This window comes from Geospiza fortis, unplaced genomic scaffold (assembly GCF_000277835.1).
Source record: "Geospiza fortis unplaced genomic scaffold, GeoFor_1.0 scaffold353, whole genome shotgun sequence".
NCBI lineage: Eukaryota > Metazoa > Chordata > Aves > Passeriformes > Thraupidae > Geospiza > Geospiza fortis.
In genome coordinates, this window is record NW_005054473.1 from 81,953 (window position 1) to 83,735 (window position 1,783).

Below are 1,783 nucleotides of genomic sequence, written 5' to 3' on the forward strand. Positions count from 1 at the left end.
CTGAGGCAGCTTGAGCAGGGCAGGAAGGAAAGCCCCTGAAGGAGCAGAGCACCCAGCCATTACCGTCATGCCCAGGGTGCCCAGGGCCTTCTGCCTCATGGCCATGGCCATCCTCTTCTTCTCGGCGCGCGTCTCCTTCCGCGCGGCGTCGATCTTCTTGTTCACCTCGGGGTGCTCCCTCAGAGCCTCCAGGAGGTTCTCTGCCAACGTCCCAATGCCTTCGTCACTCGACACCTGCTCCAGTTTGTGCAGGTTGGAGATGGAGTCTGTTCCTATTAGCACCTGGGGGGATGGGAACACAGCACTGCTCAGGAGGAGGGGACTCGGGACAGTGACTGTCCCCCTAATCCTACAGGGACAGCTGGGCAGAGCACTGAGCTGCAACAACTGCTCCTTCCTTTTTTAATGCTCCCGGGCCCTAAAAACTGTGTGTAAGTCTGGGGCAATTTGCCTCTCCACTGGTCATTACCAGCTCAGATGGGAATGTTGGATAAAACCTTTATTTTGTGATAAGACATCGTATTGATGCCTTCAAACACCAACAATCACGTCCTGAGGAGCTTATCAATAATTACCTTCCCTCCACACTGGTGTGTCAGTCTCACACCACACAGCAGGAGGAAACACTCAAGTCAGAATCTCTGACTTTTCCAGATGATGCCTGAAGCTGCCCAGCAGAGGCTCAAGGCATCACGACAAAGACACAGAGTCATGTTCCCAATCTTGTCATGTGACACACAAAACTCAGAGGATGCTCTGCAAAGGCAGAACTTGCCCAGGGAATACCTGAACAGCTTCCACACTTATGCCTACTTTGACATTCCCAACAGAATTAACAATTCTTGAAAGAATTTCACATTCTTATAAGAGGTAAGCTCAGGAGAACTGGATTTTCTCCCTGTTTTATCCCCCAAACAGAATTCCCTTCAGACTAGAACCAAAACCTTCCGGCAGAGAAAAGTTGTGAGCAAAACTGTTCCAACTATGGTGAGGATGGCAGAACAAAACCCAACAAAAATGAGTGTAGGACCAACTCTTAGAGGAATTTCTGCTCAGCTGCAGCCCCAGAGCAGAGTGCCAGGGCCCTGGCCTCACCTGTGTTGCAGGGTGCTGCGTCGCGAGGCCTCGGAGCAGGCGCAGGATAAAAGGAAGTGCAGGTCGAGATAAGAACCTCTTCCATATGTCTGCATCCAAACTGCATGGAACACAAAAGGCAGCAGCTGAGGGAGTGTCCCAGACAGCAGCACGGCTCCAGGCTGCAGGGAACACTCCCTCCCCTGTGTCCCTGCTCAGCTCATTAATGAAGGGACAGTCACACTCCCACTCCCATGCTGTGCATGGTCACGGTGCCAACTCTGAGCCTGGGGATTTGTGTTCATGAGTTGGCGACCAACAGCAGAAACTCTGTTGCTGTGCAACAGGAGGGAACAGGCAGGAAACACAAGGATTGAGATATCCAAGAAATCAGCTTGGATGGGTATCAAATGGGAAGATTTCAGGGTTTTTAGGTCATCCCTATACATGCACTGCCTCACCAGACCTCTGCATCACAGCTCTGAATGCTCCTGAATGGGCACTTGTTCATGGATTTCTTGGGAGATTGTGGTGATGGGGTGAGGAGGATGTCCAGGGCAGTCACACACATTAACCACACACATTAAATAGTGACTCTTACTTCTTTATCTTTGGAATGTGCTTTTTCATGTAATCCAGGGCATTCTGTGTAATCCCCTTCTGCAGGATGAGATCTTTCAGCTGATGGCCGTTGCTGTTGTTCTTTATT

The 1,783-nt window shown here is 50.7% G+C and overlaps 1 protein-coding gene across 1 annotated transcript in view; it reads right to left on the reverse strand.

The window, feature by feature from the left end:
- Positions 1–1,783, reverse strand: part of UBR4 (ubiquitin protein ligase E3 component n-recognin 4) — an 84,923-nt gene that overhangs the window by 11,763 nt on the left and 71,377 nt on the right. Inside the window, 3 exon segments of the mRNA XM_031062929.1 lie at positions 64–282; positions 1,096–1,195; positions 1,676–1,783. The exon segment at positions 1,676–1,783 is cut by the window's right edge and continues 35 nt beyond it. Of these exon segments, the coding sequence (XP_030918789.1) occupies positions 64–282; positions 1,096–1,195; positions 1,676–1,783 (427 nt within the window).